Below are 21861 nucleotides of genomic sequence, written 5' to 3' on the forward strand. Positions count from 1 at the left end.
GGGGGGAGGGAGGGGGGGAGGAACCAGAAAGACTCTCAGGGATTTTAGTGTATATGTATAATATGTATAGGTTGTTGTTATAGGTAATTGTATATTGGACTGCTAAATTGTATTTTTGGAGAGTATTTATTTGGGACAAGGCAGTTGCCATTTAGTTTTGTTTTTTAATTTTGGTGTTGTTTATATATTATTTATTTCTTGTTTAAAACTGGCCATTGTTATTTATATTGTTATATTACTGTGTAAAGGATACACAATGTACTGGCATGGTTGGCCAAAAATTTTGAATAAAATATATTTAAAAAATAAAAAAAAGATGGAAGTAACACAGGGGCATCAGCCACTGTGATGGGCGAGCATACATTTCAGTACCTAAGAGAGGGAGTCCAACCATTGAGCCTGAAGAACACTTCTGCCAAGTTGAAGACTTATACGGGAGGAGCAATAGAAATAAAAGACTCCACAATAGTGCCTGTAAACCATGGATAGCAGTCTACCCAGCTGCCAGTGATAATAGTGGCGGGTGAAGGACCAAGCCTTTTTGTCCAGGATTGGCTTCAAGTCAAGTTGAATTGGACTCAGATTTTTCAAGTGCGGAACAGGGGGACTGCCCGAATTGATAATAAAATACAAGAGCTTCTTCCATGATGAATTAGAAAAACTCAAAGGTCTGCAAGCTAAGATTTATATGATCCAGAGGTTACTTCCCAATTCTTTAGGGCAAGACCTGTACCATATGTCTTACGAGAAAGTGGACACTTAGTTAAACAGGTTGGAAGAACTAGGCATTAAACTTATCAACGGTACTGGCTCCCTTGCATATTCTTCTAAACACCAGCGTTGTTTTTGGAAGGCTCCGCAGGAGGTAGTTTTCAATGGAAAAGGCAACTGCTACATGCCTCAAACCTGTTAGTACATTTCAACCCATCTAAAGAGCGGATATTGACCTGCGACGCCTCTCCATGCTGTCCCATGACGTGGACGCTGGCTCTGAAATGAGGTTTGTGTCAAGAACCCGCTCAGAGGCCGAAAAAGGCTACTCACAAATCGAGAAGGACTGTCAATTGTCTTTGGCATGAAGAAATTCCACCTGTACTTACATGGTAGACACTTCGCCATCATTTCTTTTTTTTTAAATTTAGAATACCCAATTATTTATTTACTTATTTGTCCAATTCAGGGGCAATTTAGCGTGGCCAATCCACCTAACTTGCACATCTTTGGGTTGTGGTGGTGAAACCCACGAAGACATGGGGAGAATGTGCAAACTCCAGACGGACAGTGACCCTGGGCCGGGATTCGAACCCGGGTCCTCAGCGCCACAGTCCCAGTGCTAACCACTGCGCCACATGCCGCCCCTTTCACCCTCATTTCTGACCACAAACTGCTCTTGGATCTCTTCAAGGAGCACAGGTCTATCCCGCCAATCGACTCAGTAAGAATTCAACGACGGGCATTAACTCTGTCTGCCTCTGAACATACTGACAAACACTGACCTGGGACACGCACAGTGAATGTGGATGCTCTTAGCTGCCTACCCGTTGCAAGAAAATACTCCAGGACCACAAGAAATCATCACGACATTACATTTTTTAGACACATTGTCAGTTTGGCAAAGCACATTAGGTACTGGACCAATTGAGATTCACTTCTGTCCAAAGTGAGAGACAAACTACTGACAGGATGGGGAAATGGGCCAGAAAATTTACCCACAGGAATGAATTGAGTTGTGAGGATGGCATCATACTCTGGGGAGAGAGAACACAGTCATTCCTGTACCAGGCAGAGAGCTGCTCTTAACAGATGAAGTCTGTGAAAGTTCATCTTTACAAATATCCACGGTGATTACACACACACAGCAATAAACAGTCAATATGAAACCACTTAAAAGCAATCTGAGGATCTGGCAGACTTCTTGAAACCTGCTCCTGGTCCCCTCGGGACCTGTGGTCCGCCAATGTCATTGAGAACGTTCAGGACTAATGCCAATATTTAAACGAGAGGGTTTTCTTTCTCCACATTCTTCTCCACCAGCACCACTCACCATGTATGTATTGTGAGTTTAAGAAGTGTCCATTGCTCAGAATTGAACCTGCTCCTGTCCTTCCAGCCCCAATCTGTGCATTGCTGCCTGTAAAGCTAATCGTGAGGGACTCCGCAGCTATGGTGTTTGTCTTTGGCTCAGAGTAAGAAAAGATGACAAGCAGCAGACTGGAATTGGGGAAAGTCAAATCAGACCAGGAGTATGTCTCCACACACATAAACAAGAGGCGCATGTCGAATTTACTCTCGATTCTTTGCTGTGTGGAAAGTGGCTGGACAGACATTTATTTTTCCATGGGTTTTTAAAAAAAAAAAAGCTTTTATTTTGTTGGTTAGATGGCTTGAAATTGATTTTACTCCCCTCATCCTTCTAACTCCCAGCACATTCAACTCCGAAGGAAACAAAATGGGTTCCTTCCTAAACGTTCTGGTTTCATATTCTCTCGGTTGCTTCCAATAGTGGTAGCCGTTGTTCCAGCCACTCATCAACCAAGTACAAAAGTTCAGCAATAACCTCTGGTAATTCATTTTGGAGCTCATGATAGCAATTACTGAAGACCTGGAAGAAAAAAGAGATGGCAGTGACTAAATAGCAACACAAAGGTTTGCATTAAAAATGCATTATTATACTTTGAAAACCATTCAGTAATGCACCCCGTGCAAAGAACAATACAGCACAGGAACAGGCACTTCGTCCCTCCAAGCTTGTCCTGGTCATGATACTTACCTTGGCCAAAACCCTCAGCACTTCCTTAATTTCATAGAATTTACAGTGCAGAAGGAGGCCTTTTGGCCCATTGAGTCTGCACCGGCCCCTGGAAAGAGCACCCCACCCAAGCCCACACCTCCACCCTATTCCCGTAACCCAGTAACCCCACCCCACCTTTTGGACACTCAAGGGCAGCACGGTAGCATTGTGGATAGCACAAATGCTTCACAGCTCCAGGGTCCCAGGTTCGATTCCGGCTTGGGTCACTGTCTGTGCGGAGTCTGCACATCCTCTCCGTGTGTGCGTGGGTTTCCTCCGGGTGCTCCGGTTTCCTCCCACAGTCCAAAGATGTGCGGGTTAGGTGGATTGGCCATGCTAAATTGCCCATAGTGTCCAAAATTGCCCTTAGTGTTGGGTGGGGTTACTGGGTTATGGGGACAGGGTGGAGGTGTGGACCTTGGGTAGGGTGCTCTTTCCAAGAGCCGCTGCAGACTCGATGGGCCGAATGGCCTCCTTCTGCACTGTAAATTCTATGATTCTATGATTCTATGATTATCATGGTCAATCCACTTAGCCTGCACATCTTTGGACTGTGGGAGGAAACCGGAGCACCTGGAGGAAACCCACGCAGACACGGGGAGAACATGCAGACTCCGCAGAGACAGTGGCCCAAGCCGGGAATCGAACCTGGGACCCTGGAGCTCTGAAGCAACAGTGTTACCCACCGTGCTACCATGTTGTATCCCTCTATACCCATCCTATCCATGTAATTGTCAAGATGCCTTTTGAACACCGTTAATGTATCTGCTTCCACAACCTCCCCTGGCAACGCGTTCCAGGCACTCATCACTCTCTGCCTCGCACATCTCCTCTAAACTTTGCCCCCAGACCTTAAACCTATGCCCTTTGGTGAATGACCCCTCCACCCTGGGAAAGAGTGCCTGCCCATCCACTCTATCCATGCCCCTCATAATCGTGTGGACCTCTATCAGGTCACCCCTCACTCAGGTACTCTTCACTCCATACACCTCTGGTTCCTCATTCTATGCATCAGATTATGTGTTTCAATCCCTCTTTTGTGCTTTACAGGCACTAGTGTTATTAACTGATCCAAGCTTCATTGTGACCATGTTCAATCTCAAATGGTTTTGATTTGCTGCATCTGTTAGATTAATGATAAACTCAAGCAATTTCATTGGAGTAAAGAATTCATTGGGATGGATCATGCAGACACTGTGTGTGAACAGTGCTGGTGGAGAGGGTGTGGCTCTGAATGTTGAGTGAGGGGGGATGGGGTGCACATCTCCAAACATCTGTCCTGGTCCACCCACGTCGACGCTACCACCAAGAAAGCACAACAGCGCCTATACTTCCTCAGGAAGCTAAGGAAATTCGGCATGTCCACATTAACCCTTACCAACTTTTACAGATGCACCATAGAAAGCATCCTATCTGGCTGCATCACAGCCTGGTATGGCAACTGCTCGGCCCAGGACCGTGAGAAACTTCAGAGAATCGTGAACACCGCCCAGTCCATCACACGAACCTGCCTCCCATCCATTGACTCCATCTACACCTCCTGCTGCCTGGGGAAAGCGGGCAGCATAATCAAAGATCCCTCCCACCCGGCTTACTCACTCGTCCAACTTCTTCCATCGGGCAGGAGATACAGAAGTCTGAGAACACACACAAACAGGCTCAAAAACAGCTTCTTCCCCACTGTCACCAGACTCCTAAATGACCCTCTTATGGGCTGACCTCATTAACACTGCACCCATTATGCTTCACCCGATGCCAGTGCTTATGTAGTTACATTGTATATGTTGTGTTGCCCTATTATGTATTTTCTTTTATTCCCTTTTCTTCCCATGTACTTAATGATCTGTTGAGCTGCTCGCAGAAAAATACTTTTCACTGTACCTCGGTACACGTGACAATAAGCAAATCCAAATCCAGATCCGATGGGGTGAGGGTGACATGCTGACTTCCTGTCTGATGCTTGCTATCAGCATCAGGCCCCAAAGCCAGGCTGCACTGCATCACTAAAACCAGCCACTGCATATAACAAGCTATATGTTTGGAGCAGGGGAACTGATTGTAAGAAAGATCCCAGTGAAGGACTTCATCTGGAATGGTTGTGATGGAATCCATGGTTTCAAACCTTGTATTTTTTGAGATATACCCTAAATGAAAAAGGAAATTGAAAAAGGAAACTGATAAAAGGAAACAGAATCTTCTAGTTTCTAAGGAGGCTAAAACTGAAACTAAGATTGGAAGCTTCTGGGAGACTGAAACTTGCTGAAACATATAAAAGGACGCAGAGCTATCGGAGTTCAGGTGGTGATTCCAGTGATGCAGTACAGGCAGGCTGAGGAAGATGGACGCTAGATCCAGAAACTGTGAAAAGGCAAATATATTGTGCGTGGCTGTTTCTGTTACTTGAAGATAACGTTGGTCGATCTGGACCGTCCACACTAATAGAAGCAGAGTTATGGAGGTTCTGCAGATGTATGCCAGTTTTGGTGAAGACTGTGCTTGTGGTACCTGGGTTGGTTGTGCGCTGATGTTGGCTGAGGATCAGGCTAAATCGGAGAAGAGGAGGAGCTGAGATTCGCCCTGAGGAATACAGAACTTAGAAGAACGTTGTGATTGAGATCAATGACATATAGTCTGTGTGACCCACTGAGCCAACTCTTCAGATCTGTCTTAGTTGTATCTGCCATTTGATGTATAATGTATAGTTTATAATCACCTGCAGCTTGTCTGTTAATTTATAGGGCTCGATTTTAAGGGGAGACATATTTTCCACTCCATAAGACCATAAGACATAGGAGCAGAATTAGGTCACTCGGCCCATCGGGTCTGCTCCGCCATTCAATCATGGCTGATATTGTTCTCATCGTCATTCTCCTGCCTTCTCCCCATAACCCCTGATCCCTTTATTAATCAACAGAAAAGTTGATCTTGAGCCTGGCAGCTCAGCAGCCATTTGTCCTGTAGCTACAATGTGCTTGGAGCAGCCTTATTTGTTTCAGAATAATCATCTTTATTATTGTCACAAGTTAGGCTTACATTAACACTGCAATGAAGTTACTGTGAAAATCCCCCAGTCGCCACACTCCGGCGCCCGCTCGGGTACGCTGCGGGAGAATTCAGATTTTCCAATTCACCAACCTGCACATCTTTGGACTATGGGAGGAAACCGGAGCTCCCGGAGGAAACCCACGCAGACACGGGGAGAAAGTGCAGACTCCGCACAGACAGTGACCCAAGCCGGGAATCGAACCTGGGACCCTGGTGCTGTGAGGCAACAGTGTCTAACCACTGTGCTCCCGTGCTTCCCATAATGTGACTTCCACACCCATTTAGGAGGAAGTCTCGCCCGAGGGAGCTGTTGACCAATTCCCCCACAGCTGAACAGTGGCCACTGCCAGGACTGCAGACGATAGAAGACTCATGGAGCCCGAAGCAAGAGGGACGTTCAGGATTTTGGATGAACCTTGCTGGGAGATCCCCAGTGAGGATGTGGGGAGGGTGGGTTGGAGAGGTTTTGTAAAGGCCCCGAAGAATCCAGCACGAGTTTTAAGGATACAAAGTAATAAAGTTTATTTACTATAACAATATATACATAGTAGTAGCAGTAACTTCCCTTGCTACCTTCTCCTTCCTCCTGGTTCCTGGACTGGCCAGCTTATTTATACTAGGAGTTTCTCCGCCCCCCTCATTGGGGAAGTTCATACTCCCATAGGATTGTGGGATAATCATTAGTCCCCAGCCAATCGTCAGTAGGCAGGTTATAACAAGAGGGTTAGAGAGTTAAGGGGGGGGGGGGGGGGGGGGGGCTTCTGATCTTGTGGTTATGTGCCTCCAATCATCCATTTGCAGTCTGACACCAGCTCACACAGTGAAAGCTGCGGGGATTGCCTGGCTTCTGTCCTTCCCTGTTGTATGTAAAATAAAAGCTGTGAGCTTTTGGGTCTCCTTCTTCAGCACCATGTCAGGGATTCTCGCGATCGACTTGGAACGTTGTCCTTTGATGGCTACCTTTAGGCTCTCGGACTTGCCGGTGGCAGGGACGAAGGCAAATGCCCTGGCCTTTACCCCGCTGACTTCCCGTTGGCAAGTTCCGCCCCGTGCTTCGTTGTGGTTAAGTGACCTTATGGAGTTTTGCACTTAGGAAAAGTCAAGTATATCGAGAGGGGTTGGGCAGAAGGGTTTTATTTGAGGTGGCAACCATTCATTTCCTATTTCAGGCAACTGGTCGCTGTCGGATGTTGCAGGGGGTGGGGGTCCTTGGGCTTTGGTTTTGGTTATTTGTCATGGTTGCTTTTCTCTGTGAGGTGGGGGGGGGGTATTGGCTGAGTGCAGAGTTGTAATTGTTGTGTAATTTGGATTATTTGCTCTTATATTGAAAAATTTCTCTTAATAAAAATACTTTTAAGGAAAAGAACTGTCAAACTGACTGTTTCAGAGTACATGCTGTGAAAGATCGCTTACTTCTGTGGTGAATGTATTACTGCTACCATTCACCATTGTATTACATTACATTGTATTGTATTATGTTGATGCCCTTGTGGGCTCTGCCTATGGCTCCGCCCCCTCGGGGGAGGTATATAGATCTACAGCCTGTAGGCAGCACTCAGTGCAGAGCAGTCGCAGGCAGGCACAGTTCTAGCTGATTAAAACCACTGTTCACTTCAACTCTCTGTCTCGTGTGAATTGATGGTCGCATCAACTTCCTTCTCTGTAATGTTAGCCAAACCCTGCCACTGTCTCTGCTTTACTGAAACCTTCACCCAGGCCTCTCCTACCTCTGGGTTTGGCTTTCCCAACGCACTCCTAGGCTGATGTCCCACATTTTATCCTCCATTAGCTTGAGCTCATCCAAAGCTCTTCTGCCCATGTCCTGGTCGGCACCAAGTCCTGTTCATCCATCGCTAACCTACATTGGTCCCCAGTTAAGCAATGCCTCAATTTTAGAATCCTCAAATCCCTCCATGGCCTCTCTGTTTCCTATCCCTGTGAGCTTCTGCAGCCTTCTGAGATCTCTGCCCTCTGCCAATTTCAGCTTCCCGCACATTGCCGATTTTAATCGCTCCCCCGCAGGGGGGCAGCACGGTAGCACACGTGGATAGCACTGTGGCTTCACAGCACCAGGGTCCCAGGTTCGATTCCCCACTGGGTCACTGTCTGTGCAGAGTCTGCACGTTCTCCCCTTGTCTGCGTGGGTTTCCTCCGGGTGCTCCGGTTGCCTCCCACAAGTCCAAAGACGTGCAGGTTAGGTGGATTGGCCACGATAAATTGCCCTTAGTGACCAAAAAGGTTAGGAGGGGTTATTGGGTTATGGGGATAGGGTGGAAGTGAGGACTTAAGTGGGTTGGTACAGACTCGATGGGCCGAATGGCCTCATTCTGCACTGTATGTTCTATGTTCCGAGTCTTCAGCTACCTTGCCGCTAAGCTCTGAAATTCCCTCCGTAAACATCACAGGCTCTCTACCCCCAGCTCCTCATTAAAACCTATCCGTTTTTCAACAAGCTTTCGATTATCTGTCTGAATGTCTCACTGTGTGGCTCAATGTCAATTCTTTTTCGATAATCTTTTTCGATAATCGTTCCTGTGAAGCGCCTTGGCACATTTTTCTATGTTTAGGTGCAATTTAAATGCAGGTTATTGTTGTTGGCAAAGTTTCAAAGAGTGACCTGCGGTTTTCTGGCAAGCTATGGATAATGGGGCCTTGAGAGACTGGGCGATACCATCAAACCAGATGTACCTGTACTGTTGGTACCATCATCAGTGGCATGGTGGCACAGTGGTTAGCACTGCTGCCTCCCAACACCAGGGACCTGGGTTCAATTCCGGCCTTGGGGCTCTGTCTATGCGGAGTCTGCACGTTCTCCCCGTGTCTGCGTGGGTTTCCTCCGGGTGCTCCGGTTTCCTCCCACAGTCCAAAGATGTGCAGGTTAGGTGGATTGGCCATGCTAAATTGCCCCTTAGTGTCCAAAAGGTTAAGTGGGGATACGGGGATAGGGTCGGGGCATGGGCCTAGGTAGGGTGCTCTTTAAGAAGGGTAGCACGGATAATCCAGGGAACTACAGGCCGGTGAGCCTTACGTCAGTGGTAGGGAAATTACTAGAGAGAATTCTTCGAGACAGGATCTACTCCCATTTGGAAGCAAATGGACGTATTAGTGAGAGGCAGCATGGTTTTGTGAAGGGGAGGTTGTGTCTCACTAACTTGATAGAGTTTTTCGAGGAGGTCACAAAGATGAGTGATGCAGGTAGGGCAGTGGATGTTGTCTATATGGACTTCAGTAAGGCCTTTGACAAGGTCCCTCATGGTAGACTAGTACAAAAGGTGAAGTCACATGGGATCAGGGTTGAGCTGGCAAGGTGGATACAGAACTGGCTAGGTCATAGAAGGCAGAGAGTAGCAATGGAAGGATGCTTTTCTAATTGGAGGGCTGTGACTAGTGGTGTTCCGCAGGGATCAGTGCTGGGACCGTTGCTGTTTGTAGTATATATAAATGATTTGGAGGAAAATGTAACTGGTCTGATTAGTAAGTTTGCAGACGACACAAAGGTTGGTGGAATTGCGGATAGCGATGAGGACTGTCAGAGGATACAGCAGGATTTAGATTGTTTGGAGACTTGGGCGGAGAGATGGCAGATGGAGTTTAATCCGGACAAATGTGAGGTAATGCATTTTGGAAGGTCTAATGCAGGTAGGGAATATACAGTGAATGGTAGAACCCTCAAGAGTATTGAAAATCAGAGAGATCTAGGTGTACAGGTCCACAGGTCACTGAAAGGGGCAACACAGGTGGAGAAGGTAGTCAAGAAGGCATACGGCATGCTTGCCTTCATTGGCCAGGGCATTGAGTATAAGAATTGGCAAGTCATGTTGCAGCTGTATAGAACCTTAGTTAGGCCACACTTGGAGTATAGTGTTCAATTCTGGTCGCCACACTACAGAAGGATGTGGAGGCTTTAGAGAGGGTGCAGAAGAGATTTACCAGAATGTTGCCTGGTATGGAGGGCATTAGCTATGGGGAGCGGTTGAATAAACTCGGTTTGTTCTCACTGGAACGACGGAGGTTGAGGGGTGACCTGATAGAGGTCTACAAAATTATGAGGGGCATTGACAGAGTGGATAGTCAGAGGCTTTTCCCCAGGGTAGAGGGGTCAATTACTAGGGGGCATAGGTTTAAGGTGCGAGGGGCAGGGTTTAGAGTAGATGTACGAGGCAAGTTTTTTACATAGAGGGTAGTGGGTGCCTGGAACTCGCTACCGGAGGAGGTGGTGGAAGCAGGGACGATAGTGACATTTAAGGGGCATCTTGACAAATACATGAATAGGATGGGAATAGAAGGATACGGACCCAGGAAGTGTAGAAGATTGTAGTTTAGTCGGACAGCATGGTCGGCACGGGCTTGGAGGGCCGAAGGGCCTGTTCCTGTGCTGTACTTTTCTTTGTTCTTCGATCAGTGCAGACTTGATGGGCCGAATGGCCTCCTTCTGCACGGTAGAGATTCTATAATCACGGGAAAGAGGAAAGTTGGATACTTTTTCAGCAAGAAGTGTTTGTGGATTATTAACCTCCCAGTATTCACAAAGTGCGAAAGTTGGCCATACTAAGTTCCGTATTGAATTACTGAATTCAGAGGTTGTATACAGCTCTATCAGTAAATCTGTACAGACTTAATGCTAATGAAGCCATTCGTTAGCAAACTTTAAAAGGCTTCGTTGATCTCACATTTGATCACAATATATTGCACCAGTTTAACAGGGCAGCACGGTAGCATTGTGTTTAGCACAATTGCTTCACAGCTCCAGGGTCCCGGGTTCGATTCCCGGCTTGGGTCACTGTCTGTGCGGAGTCTGCACGTTCTCCCCGTGTGTGCGTGGGTTTCCTCCGGTTGCTCCAGTTTCCTCCCACAGTCCAAAGATGTGCAGGTTAGGTGGATTAGCCACGCTAAATTGCCCTTAGTGTCCAAAATTGCCCTTAGTGTTGGGTGGGGTTACTGGGTTATGGGGATTGGGTAGAGGTGTGGATCTTGGATGGGGTGCTCTTTCCAAGAGCCGGTGCAGACTCGGTGGGCCGAATGTCCTCCTTCTGCACTGTAAATTCTATGATGTGATAAACCTGGATATCACCTCAGGGAAATATGAATCACCTTAAATGTCTTGTCTGTGCTGGCCACCTTCCCGAACATGATGTAGGACCCCCGGATGTCGGAGAATTTGTCCAGCTCACCGTGTAAAATCAGCATTGGTACCGTGATGTTGGGAAAAATTCTCTCAATGTTGTTCAACGCATGCAACACTTCAAAAGCGAATCTCACCCTGACAGGAACGTGGCAGTTGAGAGGGTCCCTGATGTAGTCATTCACCTGCAAGAACCAAAGTAATGGAAACCTGATGTTGTGACTGCAACAGAGTATCAATAAAACTCAGTATCTAATCCAAACATTTGAAACTAAAGTGTAGAGTGTATCAAGAGTCAGGAAGCTGAACAGTAGGGTGAACGTTGGTTTATTCACGGTGGTAAGAATCAGCCCTGAAGAGTAAATAAATACACAACAATATTACTCCCATTCGCGACTAGATTTATTGTCACGTGTACTGAGGTACAGTGAAAATTATTGTTCTGGGTGGCACAGTGGTTAGCACTGCTGCCTCACGGCGCTGAGGACCCGGGTTCGATCCCGGTCCCGGGTCGCTGTCTGTGTGGAGTTTGCACATTCTCCCCGTGTTTGTGTGGGTTTCGCCCCCACAACCCAAAAACTATGTGCAGGCTAGGTGCATTGGCCACGTTAAATTGTCCCTTAATTGGAACAAAAGAATTGAATACTCTAAAAAAAAATTAAAAGTATTGCGTAAAGTCCAGGTAGATCGTTCCGTACATGATAAAACATAGGACGGACCTCCGCTTGTGACCATGGAGTGATTGGTCGCATAAAGGGCTGTTCCTGTTCAAAGTCACAAAAAAGGGCTCTTTTTACCCAGATCCAGGTGGAATTTTGATGAAAAGGCGTAGGTGAATGTTAGAGGAGTAGTTTACCCATGGAGTGGTATGTCTTCTGATCACCGTACCCGGCAGAAAACAGTGAGAGGTTTGGCTGGAAAGTTGAAACAGTCTTGTGCTTCACAGACAATCTCGACCAGCATGCAGGTGGGGGAGGGGCAAGCTGTAAGGCCCCAGATACAGGAACTGCTGACTTTTATCAAGGAGGAATTCCATAAACAGAGGAAAGAAATGCATGAGGGTCATGCAAAGGCCATTGCAGAAGCTGTGGCACCCCTGAAGAGTACTTTGGAGTGGATGGAGAGGTGTTTGGAGGTGCAGGGGTCACAGATTCGGGAGATTGAAGGAGTGATCTCGGACCACAGCGATCGTGTGGTGGCTCTGGAGGCGGAGGTGGGGCTCCTCGGAGACCTTTTTAAAACATTGAGGGCAAAGATGGAGGAGCAGGAGAATGCCTCGAGAAGGCAGAACCTGCGAATAGTGGGCCTGCCTGAAGCAGTGGAAAGTGTGAGTGCCATGAGGTCCGTCTCGAGGATGCTGGAAGGGCTGATGGCAGAAGGGGTGCTAGATAAGGCCCCTGAAGTGGATCGAGTGCATAGGTCTCTGAGGCAAAAGCCTAGAGCTGGGGAGCCGCCGCGGGCGGTGATCGCGAGACTCCATAAATTAGTGGAGAAAGAGAAAATTCTATGGTGGAGCGTAGCTGCAACTGGGAGGGAAATAACGTCTGGATTTATCAGGACATTGGAGCCGAGTTGGCAAAACTGCGGGCAGGTTTCGACAAGGCCAAGGCGGTGCTGTACCGGCGGCAGATCAGGTTTGGGGTGCTCTACCTGGCGAAATTATGGGTGACGTTCGGAGGCCGGGAGTTTTATTTCGAGACCCTAGAAGCGGCCGAACACTTCATTAAGGAGCATAACCTGAGGGAGAACTGAGTGGACAATGCTTGGGAACCGGGGTGCTGGCACTATGTAATGGTCGGGAGCATGTTTGAAGTGGGTGTAGGGATTGGGGGATCCGCGCCTTTTTTTGTGTGTGGGGGGGGGGGGTTCTGTTCAATGTTGAGATTGTAAGGAGTTGTCGGGGTGAAAGGTTTATGTGGTGATGGATGTTCCCATCCCCCCTCCTGTTTTATGGGACTGTTTGTGTTTAACATCGGTTTGTTTGCTTTTGGGAAGGCTACCTGGAATTCAGGAGAAGTCCTTGTTTGGGTGGGGGAGGGTAAGGCCAGCAGGAGGCCTTCTTCTTTGAGCTGAGGAATTGGGGGGGGGGGGGGGGGGAGATGTCATTAGGATGTGCCTTTGGGCAGGGGCAGCCGCGCTGGCAGGTTATGCTGGTGAACGGAAGTGAGGTGGTGGGGGAGAAGGCCAAGAGGGGTGGCCGGGGGAGGGGGGAAAGGGGAAATGGGGGGAAGAAGGGGAAGGGGAAAAGCGGGGGGGTGGTTTCTGCGACGGGGCAGGGGGTGAAAGATTACATGGTCAAGGGCGAAGAAAGGGGCCATCTGGGATGGGCTAGGTACAGAGTGGAATTAAAGGGACAGGAGTTAAGTGGGGAAGATGACGGACGGTAGAGTGGATTGGAGGCGCAAGCCTCCGGTAAGGTTGGTAACATGGAACATCCGGGGACTGAATGGGCCGGTTAAAAGGTTGCAGGTGTTTGCGCACCTTAGGAACTTGAAAGTGGAGGTGGTCTTTTTGCAGGAGACACACCTCCGTGTGAAGGACCAGGTTAGGTTAAGGAAGGGGTGGGTCGGGCAGGTTTTTCACTCGGGATTTGATTTGAAATCGAGGGGTGTGGCGATTTTAATGAGCAAAAAAATGGGATTTGTGAGTGCGAAGGAGGTGAGGGATCCAGGTGGGAGATATGTGATTGTGAGTAGGGTATTGGAAGGGGCACCGGTAGTGTTGGTAAATGTGTATGCCCCAAATTGGGACGATGTGGGTTTTATGAGGGGGATGCTGGCAGCAATCCCGGATTTGGCCACGTACCAGTTGATCATGGGAGGAGATTTTAACTGTGTCCTGGAGCCGAGGGTGGATAGATCAAGCCCCAGGTCAATGGGTAGGGTACGAATGGCAAGGGAGCTGGGGGGGTTTATGGAGAGGATGGGTATGGTGGATCCATGGCGCTTTCAGAACCCGGGGGAAGGGAGTATTCCTTCTTTTCACACGTCTATAAGGTGTATTCGAGGATTGATTACTTTGTAGTGAGTCGGGAGATTTTGGTTGGGGTGGAGAGGGCAGAGTATGCGGGGATAGTTATCTCGGACCATGCACCCCACTGGCTGGATATTCGGTTCAGTACGGGACGAGAGCAGAGGCCGGGGTGGAGGTTTGACTCGGGGTTGTTGGCGGATGGAGGTTTTTGTGATAAGGTGCAGTTGGTGATTAGGGATTATGTGGAGTTGAATCAGAATGGGGAGGTGTTGACGGGCATTTTTTGGGAAGCACTGAAGGCAGTGGTCCGGGGAGAAATTATCTCATTTACGGTCCGTGCGAATAAGGAAAGGAGGGCGGAACATGACCGTCCAGTGAGCGAGATACTGGAGGTGGACAGGGAATATTCGAGGGTGCCCACCGTGGAGGGATTGGCGAGGAGGAAAAAGTTGCAGGGGCAATTTGACAGGCGGACAACGGGGAGGGCGGTAGGGCAACTGCGTAGGGCAAGAGGGGTGCAATACGAGTATGGGGAGAAGGCGAGCCGCATGCTGGCGCACCAGCTGCGGAGGCAGGCTGCGTCCAGGGGAATATTGAAGATCCGGACTGGGGCTGGGGATGTGGTGTCAGAGCCAGGGAAGATAAATGAGGCATTTAGAGAGTATTACCAGGGAATTTATGAGGCAGACCCAGGAGGAGAGGGGGACATGGGTCGGTTTCTGGACGAGCTGGAAATTTCCTGGGTGGAGGAAGCAAAGAGGCAGGTGTTGGAGGAGCCCCTGGGGCTGAGGGAGGCGCTGGATAGTATCAGGGGTATGAAGTCGGGGAAGGCCCCTGGGCCGGATGGGTACCCGGCAGAATTTTATAAGGAATTTGCGGCGGACCTGGCACCACATCTGTTGGGGGCGTTTAATGAAGCACTGGAGAAGGGGGAGTTGCCGGAGACGATGAAGCAGGCTGCAATCGCACTAATCCCCAAAAAAGGGAAGGATCCGGTGGAATGTGGGTCGTATAGACTCATATCACTATTGAACACGGATGTGAAAGTATTGGCTAAGTTGTTGGCGGGGAGGATGGAGGATTGTGTCCCGGGGGTGGTTGCAGAAGATCAAACAGGCTTCGTGAAGGGCAGGCAGCTCGTGAGTAATATAAGACGGCTGTTGAATGTGGTGATGAATCCGTCGAGAGCTCTGGTACCGGAGGTGGTGGTGTCCATGGACGTGGAGAAAGCATTTGATCGGGTGGAGTGGCTGTATTTGTTCGAAGTATTAGGAAGGTTTGGGGTTGGGCAGAGATTTGTGGCATGGGTGCGATTGCTGTATGTGGCGCCAAGAGCGACGGTGAGGACGAGTGATCTGAGCTCACAAAGCTTTGACTTACACAGGGGTACGAGGCAGGGGTGCCCGCTGTCGTCGCTGCTGCTTGCGCTGGCCATAGAGCCATTGGCGATGGCTCTCAGAGGGTCAGCAGAGTGGCAGGGGATAATGAGGGGACAGAGGGAGCATCGGGTGTCGCTCGATGCCGATGACCTCTTGCTGAATGTTTCGGATCCGTTGGAGAGTATGGGAAGGATTATGGGCCTGTTGGGGCGGTTTGGAGGGTTCTCGGGATACAAGCTGAATGTAGGGAAAAGCGGGGTATTCCCGGTGAATGAGCTGGCACAGCGGGCTAATTTAGGGGCGATGCCATTTACGGTAGCGAGGGATAGGTTTAGGTACTTGGGGATTCAGGTAGCGAGTGAATGGACGGGGCTCCATAAGTGGAACTTAACGAAGCTGGTGGAGGAGGCCAGGGAGGATCTTAAGAGGTGAGATACACTGCACTTAATATTGGTGGGGAGGGTCCAAATGGTGCAAATGAATATTCTGCCGAGGTTCTTGTTTATCTTTCAGGCTCTCCCGAACTTTATACCAAAGGCCTTTTTTCGGAAAGTGGACACAATCATCTCTGACTTTGTATGGGCGGGGAAGGTGCCGAGGGTGGTGAGGACCCTGCTACAGAGGCAGAGGCAGCAGGGGGGGTTGGCGTTGCCAAACTTGCTTCATTATTATTGGGCGGCGAATGTGGACAAGGTGCGGCGGTGGCGGGAAGGAGAAGGGGTAGAGTGGGTTAGGATGGAGGAGGAATCTTGTAAGGGGTTTGAGAGCTATGCTGATGGCAGCATTGCCAATGGCTCCGAGTAGGTATTCAGGGAGCCCAGTGGTGCTGTCCACAGTGAAGATATGGAATCAGCTGAGGAGGCATTTTAGGGTGGAAGGGATGTCGGTGCTAACGCCGCAGTGCGAGAATCATGGGTTTGAGCCGGGGGGGGGGGGGGGGGGGGGGGGGGGGGGATAGTGTATACAGGAGGTGGAGGGAAGTGAGGCTGGTCAAGGTGAGAGATTTGTATTTGGAGGAAGGGTTCGCCAGTCAGGAGGAGCTAAGGGAGAGGGTAGAGCTGCCGAGGGGTAGTGAGTTCAGGTATCTACAGGTTAGGGACTTTGCACGAAAGGTCTGGAGGGGTTCTCTAGGTTACCGGGATACAACCTGCTGGAGCAACTGCTGCTTCCGGATGTGGAAGGGGAGGGAAGAATTGGGGATATATATAAGTGGCTGGGGGAGCAGGGAGGCGAGCGGATGGTGAAGATGAAGGAGAAATGGGAAGTGGAGTTGGGAATGGAGATCAATTGGGGAGTATGGAGTGAGGCACTGCGAAGGGTAAACGGGACCTCCTCTTGTGCAAGGATGAGCCTGATACAGTTTAAGGTGGTGCACAGGGTGCATATGACTCAGGCGAGAATGAGTGGGTTCTTTCAGGGGGTAGCAGATGAGTGTGAGAGATGTGGGCGGGGGCCACCGAATCATGCGCACATGTTTTGGGGTTGTGAAAAATTGGGAAGATTCTGGGCGGGAGTGTTCGCAGTCTTAGCCAGGATAGTGGAGGAGGGAGTGGACCCGGACCCTTTGGTGGCGATATTTGGAGTTTCAGAGAAGCCGGAGCTCATGGAGAGGAGGAAGGCCGATGTCTTGGCCTTCGCCTCTCTGATTGCACGGCGACGAATTTTGCTGGAGTGGCGGTCGGCATCGCCACCGGGGGCAGCAGCGTGGGTGGGTGACCTGTATGACTTCCTGCGGTTAGAGAAGGTAAAGTATGAGTTAAGGGGCTCAGCAGGGGAGTTTGAGAAAAGGTGGGGGATGTTTGTGACAGTGTTTGAGGAGGTGTTCGTTGCAGGGGGGTGGGGGGGTGGGTGATGTAATAATAATAATCCTTCATTGTCACAAGTATGAGATTACTGTGAAAAGCCCCCAGTCGCCACATGAAAAAGGATACAGAGTGTAGTGCCACTAAGTTGAGAAGATGCGTTGAGTGATCAGTTCTGTCCATAAGAGGGTCATTCAGGAGTTTGGTAACAGCGGGGAAGAAGCTGCTTTTGAACCCGTTCGTGCGTGTTCTCAGCTTTTTGTATCTCCTGCCCGATGGAAGAAGTTGCAAGAGAGACTAACCTGGGTGGGAGGAGTCTTTGATTATGCTGCCCGCTTTCCCAAGGCAGCGGGAGGTGTAGACAGAGTCAATGGATGGGAGGCGGATTTACGTGATGGACTGGGCTGTGTTCACGACTCTCTGAAGTTTCTTGCGGTCCTGGGCCGAGCAGTTGCCATACCAGGCTGTGATGCAGCCCGATAGGATGCTGCCTATGGTGCATCTGTGAACATTGGTAAAAATGAATGTGGACATGCCGAATATCCTTAGTCTCCTGAGGAAGTATAGGCGCTGTTGTGCTTTCCTGGTCGACTGCCAACATGTCAGTCCCTGTCAGGGCTGACCGTTATTATGAGCCCCAATTGGGTGGCCCTCTGCCCAGTAGCAAGGACGCACATGGGAGTCCCACGGGGAGATGAATTTGAGTATCCCCGTGGGCCCCGTGGGAGTTATTACAGAGAGGAACTGTTTGCAGTTTTCATTTTGAAATTGAGGAGCCTTGGCAGAAGACCAAGAGTAGGAGGCAAGGTAAATGTCCAGTGTGATCTATATAGTTTCATGTAAACACAGATGCACTAGGCAGCCATGTTTGGGATTTGATTGTGACCAAAAGAGTCATCTTGACCAGGAGTTCAAATTGGCAGGGCTTCAGGAATGAAGCCGATGGAACATTCGCAGTCCCTTCTTCTACAGGCATGTGATGACAAACGGATATTAATACATTTATTGCTTGGCCTTTTTGCAAAATGTTCTGCAGCACAGTGGTGTCACAATGGAGAACAACACATAGAAAGTGATAATAAGATAACTTTAACCACTTTAAATGAGGGTCCACTATTTTCTTTGACTTCCATTAATTTTAGCATCAGAACCACTTGTTGACAGAAAGGCACCTGCTGCACTTGGGGAACAGTCGGTGTGCTGACAAGGACAGACCCGCCTATCTTGGCATGTTTCACAGGCTAAGGAATGCAGCAGAGTACTCCGTGTTCCCGGACACATTTCTCGAGAAGATGCTTAGTTCCCCAAGCTGTTGGGACTGTGGACGTAAGGGGTCTGCTCGTGATGTGCTCAAAGTCCCATGTGTGCGCAAAGTTTCTAAATTTGGTGGAGTAATTGGTGAGCGTTGCCTGGCCTGAGTCTCTGAGGGAGGCTCTGTGGCAAAGTGACTCTTCAGCTTGATGATGACTGTGTTACTCATCGCGTTTGTCAGAGAGATCTCGTTGTACAGGTCCACAGGTCTCTGAAAGTGGCAACACAGGTCGAGAAGGTAGTCAAGAAGGCAGACGGCATGCTTGTCTTCATTGGCCGGGGCATTGAGTATAAAAATTGGCAAGTTATGTTGCAGCTGTATAGAACCTTAGTTAGGCCACACTTAGAGTATAGTGTTCAATTGTGGTCGCCACACTACCAGAAGGATGTGGAGGCTTTGGAGAGGGTGCAGAAGAGGTTTACCAGGATGTTGCCTGGTGTGAAGGGCATTAGCTATGAGGAGAGGTTGAATAAACTCGATTTGTTCTCACTGGAACGACGGAGGTTGAGGGGCGACCTGACAGAGGTTGACAAAATTATGAGGGGCACAGAGTGGATAGTCAGAGGCTTTTTCCCAGGGTAGAGGAATCAATTACTAGGGGGCATAGGTTTAAAGGTGCGAGGGGCAAGGTTTAGAGGAGATGTACGAGGCGAGTTTTTTACACAGAGGGTAGTGGGTGCCTGGAACTCGCTGCCGGAGGAGGTGGTGGAAGCAGGGACGATAGGGACATTTAAGGGGCATCTTGACAAACACATGAATAGGATGGGAATAGAGAGATACGGACCACGGAAGTGTAGAAGATTGTAGTTTAGTCGGGCAGCATGGTCGGCACGGGCTTGGAGGGCCGAAGGGCCTGTTCCTGTGCTGTACTTTTCTTTGTTCTTTATTCTTTGGTTGGCAGATAGGCGAGTGCAAATCACCCGGAATGTAAGTTGATGAAGAATAAGGCGGAATTCAACCAAAGAATTTCTAAGTGTGATTTTGGGCGTGCTTGGTGGGGTGTTTTCAGATGGCTTTTTGGATGAGGTCCACACAGCTAGTCAACCAAACTTCGTCACTTTTTTGGGCCTTGTGGCATTTCTCCCCAGTTCAGCCCATATTTTTTTCAGCAATAGGGAGTTGAACTCACCGGCGAGACCGGCTCCTGAGAGATCAGGCCGCCATTTTGAAAGGGTGCCCAGATCTCAAAGTGGTCCCCCACACCCCCCACCCATGTGCAATGTCACTTGCCGCACACATGAGCATTACCCCATACCCCCTAATTGAGGATACCCCTCTATAGGGTTGCTAGGGCCCCCCCCTTTTTCAGGCCTCCCCACCACCCCAATTGAGCCCCCCTTTCGGTATTGTTCCCCCAACGTTTATGAGACCCCTTCACACCCGCCCTTCATCCCCAAAACCTTCATAGCCCCCAAAATCTCCCCTTTCATGGGCATGGCCGCCCCCACAGGCCCAGGTCTTTGGCAGTGCCACCCTGGTACATCTGGCATTGCCCGACAGCCTGGCAGTGCCACGCATGGTATCCTAACAGTGCCAGTGCGGCAGTGCCAAAGTGCCCATGTGCCAGAGGGAGAGCTGGGGGGCCACCCTGCCCTGTCCCAGGCCACCCAGGGGTCTCCATTGACCTGGAAGACCCCCCACATGCCGTAACGCTTGGTCCACGTTTGTGTGGGCCAGCACTAAATGGTGGTGGGTAGAGGCCATTAGGTCCCAGGCGCTAGGAGAATCTGCGCAGACATATTTAAATGAGCCCTTATATATGCTGATGTGGATCTCGGCCAGTATCGTGAATCACGTGAGAGGCCTCTTCTGAGATCCACCAAGCCGGGCGCGATAAGGCCGGTAAGTCACGCCCTAAATGTTGTTTACCATTCCATTCGAAAACGACAGCTGCAGTGAATGACCACGGAATTAATAAGGGTAGCTATCTACTGACTGGGGTTTTGACATGCAAAAATAGCAAACCAATAAGAAAAGAAAATGTTTACCTATGAGACAATGGGGTGTAGGAAAGGTAACTTCAAAATGGAGAGATAAGGGAATTGGCACTTTTATGCTAAAAGCCGAGTCCACATGGTGGGTAACATCAAATGGAAAGAATGGAAATATACACCACTAGTTGTCCGACTCTGATTCTGCCGAAGGCGTGACAAAGACGTGCATTGTGTTCTTGCCGAGTACGACTGCAGACCAGGATGTCATCAGCAATGATGCTGTCGGTTTGGCCTGCAAAGAAATGCCCAAGCATTGCTGGAAAATCCTGCTGCCAGCGGACATCCCATAGACGGGAACGTGGTAAGTATCGAGGATTCTTTATGTAGCGGGGTTCTGCCTGAACCTCCCTTTCACATCCAGGATACTGCATTTGGCACGTGTGATGTCACCTGTTCCACTGTCTCCACAGACGAATGAGGTCTGAGCAGCATCTTGTTTAAGTGAACTGGGTCAATGCAAATCTCGACCATGCCACCTGTCTTTGCTGCAGCCACCAACCATTTTGTGACCTTGTCTATGGAAGGTATAACACCCAGTGTCACCGCCCGATGCAGTGGCTCGGTTGCTCTGGTTAAACCCCAGCCCGCTCACGTTGCTCACCCTCCTAACCTCAGACTGGCTGCTGTGGTTCTGATCTGCAGCAATTTTGCAAAATGATTCCACTTGCCACATTTATTGCCGCGTTTATCAAATGCCAAACATACTGTTGTGTTCTTAGGGTGATGGCCACCACAGTTGGGGGAGGGTGTGCCCTGCGCCACAAAACCTTTTGTTTCCTGATTAAACTCCTTGCTGCTTTTTTCAGCCTGTTCGTGTAACCTGCAGCTGCTGATGGCTGGTTTATATGTTAAATCTTTCTCTTGTAGTAGCTGTTTGTGGACAAGATAGGTGTGGGTCCATGGGCGGCATGGTAGCACAGTGGTTCGCACTGTCGCTTCACAGCGCCAGGGTTCGATTCCCGGCTTGGGTCACGGTCTGTGCAGAATCTGCACGTCCTCCCCGTGTCTGCGTGGGCTTCCTCCGGGTGCTCCGGTTTCCTCCTTCAAGTCCCGAAAGACATGCTGTTAGGTGATTTGGACATTTTGAATTCTCCCTCTGTGTACCCGAACAGGCGCCAGAATGTGGCGACTAGGGGATTTTCACAGTAACTTCATTGCAGTGTTAATGCAAGCCTACTTGTGAAAATAAAGGTTGTTATTATAGACTAAGCGATCCCTGACTAACTCATCGATAAGGGTGCCAAGCACACATTTTCTTGCTAAGATTTTTAAGGTTGCTGTAGATGACTGTATCGCTTCATCAGATCTTTGGTTTGTAGAGTTACATGTCGCTGTTGAGAATTATGTTCGTCACTGTTCTCAAACATGTTTAGAATTATTTCCTCTTTCTTCTCCTGCATTTGAAAGGCAAACAATTCAAACTTCTTGATAGCCTTGGGGCCT

At 49.3% G+C, this 21861-nt stretch overlaps 1 protein-coding gene across 2 annotated transcripts in view; it reads right to left on the reverse strand.

Moving 5' to 3' along the window:
* Nucleotides 1-1570: 1570 nt before the first annotated feature.
* LOC140388610 (monoglyceride lipase-like) overlaps nt 1571-21861 on the reverse strand; it is a 78688-nt gene continuing 58397 nt past the window's right edge. For both annotated transcript variants that reach the window (XM_072473047.1, XM_072473046.1), the window contains 2 exons: nt 10928-11143; nt 1571-2602 (listed from right to left, as the gene is read on the reverse strand). In XM_072473047.1, the coding sequence (XP_072329148.1) occupies nt 2477-2602; nt 10928-11143 (342 nt within the window). In that variant the 3' untranslated portion in view covers nt 1571-2476. The remainder of the gene's footprint in view (nt 2603-10927; nt 11144-21861) is intronic.

This window comes from Scyliorhinus torazame, chromosome 13, assembly GCF_047496885.1.
Source record: "Scyliorhinus torazame isolate Kashiwa2021f chromosome 13, sScyTor2.1, whole genome shotgun sequence".
In the NCBI taxonomy this organism is placed as follows: Eukaryota; Metazoa; Chordata; class Chondrichthyes; order Carcharhiniformes; family Scyliorhinidae; genus Scyliorhinus; species Scyliorhinus torazame.